General features: G+C 40.1%; 1 protein-coding gene across 1 annotated transcript; it reads right to left on the reverse strand.

Moving 5' to 3' along the window:
* Positions 1-1074: 1074 nt before the first annotated feature.
* LOC141049933 (olfactory receptor 8U9-like) lies at positions 1075-2214 on the reverse strand. Its single transcript, XM_073546775.1, has 2 exons — positions 2084-2214; positions 1075-1864 (listed from the first exon to the last, which is right to left on the reverse strand). The coding sequence occupies exons 1-2, from the start codon at positions 2212-2214 to the stop codon at positions 1075-1077; spliced, it is 921 nt and encodes a 306-aa protein (XP_073402876.1).
* Between the last annotated feature and the right edge of the window lie 536 nt (positions 2215-2750).

Consider the following 2750-nt stretch of genomic DNA (forward strand, 5'->3'; position numbering starts at 1 on the left):
TTAGATGCAAAGGATTAGCAAAAGAATCACTTAACTGAACCATGCAGATCAGGCAGGAGAAAAAAGAATTCCAAATGCACAAGGAGGAAATCACAAGCAAATACCAAGAGCAGCCAGCTCAGTTATATGCTCCCAGCCAGTAATCCCAGTTTCCCAATTATCGTCATCAGGTGGGAAACTTCCATCATCCTGGCCAGTTCCACTACTCCCAGTAACCACCAGAGGGAGCAGAGGGAGCTTCTGCTCAGAAGTCAGAGCAAGGGAATTCACAACAGGTTTGGATACAATGACCATGGAGGTCCCCTCCAACTCTAACATTCTATTCTATGATATCTTGATGTATGTAACAATCTATAGTTTCAGCAAGTTACACTCACTTATGTAGCAATGAACAAGGTTAAAGAAGCCCTCCTCTTCCCATCAAAGTTTTTATCCTCTTAATATATTGCAATTATCATTTTATACAGAACTATGTGCGTACAATTGTTCATTTTTCCTTTCTACCCAGCTAATTTTTCTCCATTTTTCTGCTCTAGGTAGACACAGGAAATCTCTTTTCCCTGCAAAAATCATTCCCCTCTTTAACTCCTAACCCAGCTGCTTCATCCTCCTGCCAGGGACTTTTGAAGTGACTTATGATTCATAAAGGGAAAAAAGACCACCTGTTTATATAAATAGAACTCGGAAGGATTTAGATTGTCAGCTTTTAATCACGTGTTGTCTTAGGTCAAAAGAAAACAATTAATTAATTAGGGAAAAATGAGCAATTGTCAGTAAACAGTGCCATATAATAGGAAGACTGCAATATTACAAGTGAATAAAAACTTTGATGGGAAGAGGCATGCTTCTTTAAAAAAAGATATATAGAGGAACTGTGTAAAAAAAGAAAATATGACATCTACTGAAATAAATGTTGTCATTGAATCATTTCATCCATGATATATTGTGAATATTTTGTCAAGTAAATCCAGAAGACAAATCTATAATTCCTCCCTTTCTCATCTGGAAATCTGGAAATACAGTAATCAGCTAAGATAGTCTCATAGATGTGTGCTGCATTTAAATATATCCTTATCATTTTCTAAACATTTGTTGAAGAGTTCTCCTGATCTCCTGATTCTTCAGGCTGTAAATGATGGGATTCATCATTGGAGACACCACAATGTACAGCAGAGATAAGAACTTGTTCGTGTTCAATGATCTGTCATTGGATGGTATCATGTAAATCATGATGAGAGTTCCATAGTAGATGCATACAGTGGTGAGATGGGAGCCACATGTGGAGAAGGCTTTTGACAAGCCACTGGTGGATGAAAGGATCATTATGACGAAGAAAATACTCAAATAGCTGATAAGAGTTAAAGCAAAAGGGATGATACCTCCAATGATGGTTACTACATAGTCAACCAAAGTCAAGAGGTGAGTGTCGGAGGTAGTCAATTCAAAAAGTATTCTAAAGTCACAGAAGAAGTGGTCTATTGTGTTATTACGACAAAACTCCAGCTGCCAAACAAAAATCATCTCAAAGGAAAGGACAAAGATAAAAAACCAGGAGCCAAGAACCATCTTGAAGCAAACATGAGGTTGCATTATAGAATTGTAGCGCATCGGGCGGCAAATGGCCAAGTACCGATCATAAGACATTATAGTGATCAGATTAATCGGGTTAAAACCAAATATATATACCATATGGAGCTGGAAGATGCAGATCCTCACTGGCACCTCCTTCATGTCATATAGAATTACATTTAACATCATGGGCACAATGGTTGTAGTGGAAATGATATCGGCCACAGCTAGATGCTTGAGAAAGTAGAACATTGGGGTACTGAGGTTGTGCTTGGTGGACACCAACACTATAATAGAATCATAGAATCATAGAATCGTAGAGTTGGAAGGGACCTCCTGGGCCATCTGGTCCAACCCCCTGCTCAAAGCAGGATTCGCTAAATCATCCCAGTCAGATGTCTGTCCAGCCTCTGTTTGAAGACTTCCATTGAAGGAGAACTCACCACTTCTCGTGGCAGCTTGTTCCACTCATTGATCACGGCAGCTTGTTCCACTCATTGATCACTCATTGATAAGGAGGTTTCCAGCCAGTATCATCAGGTAACAGAAGAGGAAAAGGATGAAGAGCAGAAATTTGTATTTATATAGACCTTTAAATCCAAGGAGCAGGAACTCTGTGACTTCAGTCTGGTTGACGTTGCACATTTTCAGTGAATACACTGAAAACAAGAGAAACTGATTGAAGTCTCCTTCATGTAAGAAAGTGAATTATGTAAATGATAAAAGCATTAAAAGACCGAAGTAATCTATATGTAGAAAAAATTCCTCATAGGCTGTGTGCACACGATGCAGATTTGCAGCGGTTCCGCTGCGGATTTTACCACGCAGAAACGTTGCATTTCTGCATTGTGATGTACAGTAGCCTTAAAATCAATGTAAAAAAAAAACGCTGTGCAGACGCTGCGGATTTTTCCGTGCGGTTTTCCCGCGGTACAGAATCCGCAACATGTTACTTCTTTTGTGCGGTTTTCCATCTCCCCTGTCACCAAATCCGCAGGGGGAAAACCGCACATAAACCGCATCAAAAATGGAAGAAATCCGCAGGAAAAATGCAGGTCATTTGACCTGCGGATTTCTTCCATTCTGCGCGGAAAAATCCGCAGGGCCAAAAGTACGTCTGCAATCAGCCATACACAGATTTATCGATGCTGATAAGCCCCACGTGGAGATGACCCTCGGAG

The sequence above is a fragment of the Dendrobates tinctorius genome, unplaced genomic scaffold (genome assembly GCF_039654945.1).
Source record: "Dendrobates tinctorius isolate UK_male_01 unplaced genomic scaffold, ASM3965494v1 ptg000151l, whole genome shotgun sequence".
Lineage (NCBI taxonomy): Eukaryota > Metazoa > Chordata > Amphibia > Anura > Dendrobatidae > Dendrobates > Dendrobates tinctorius.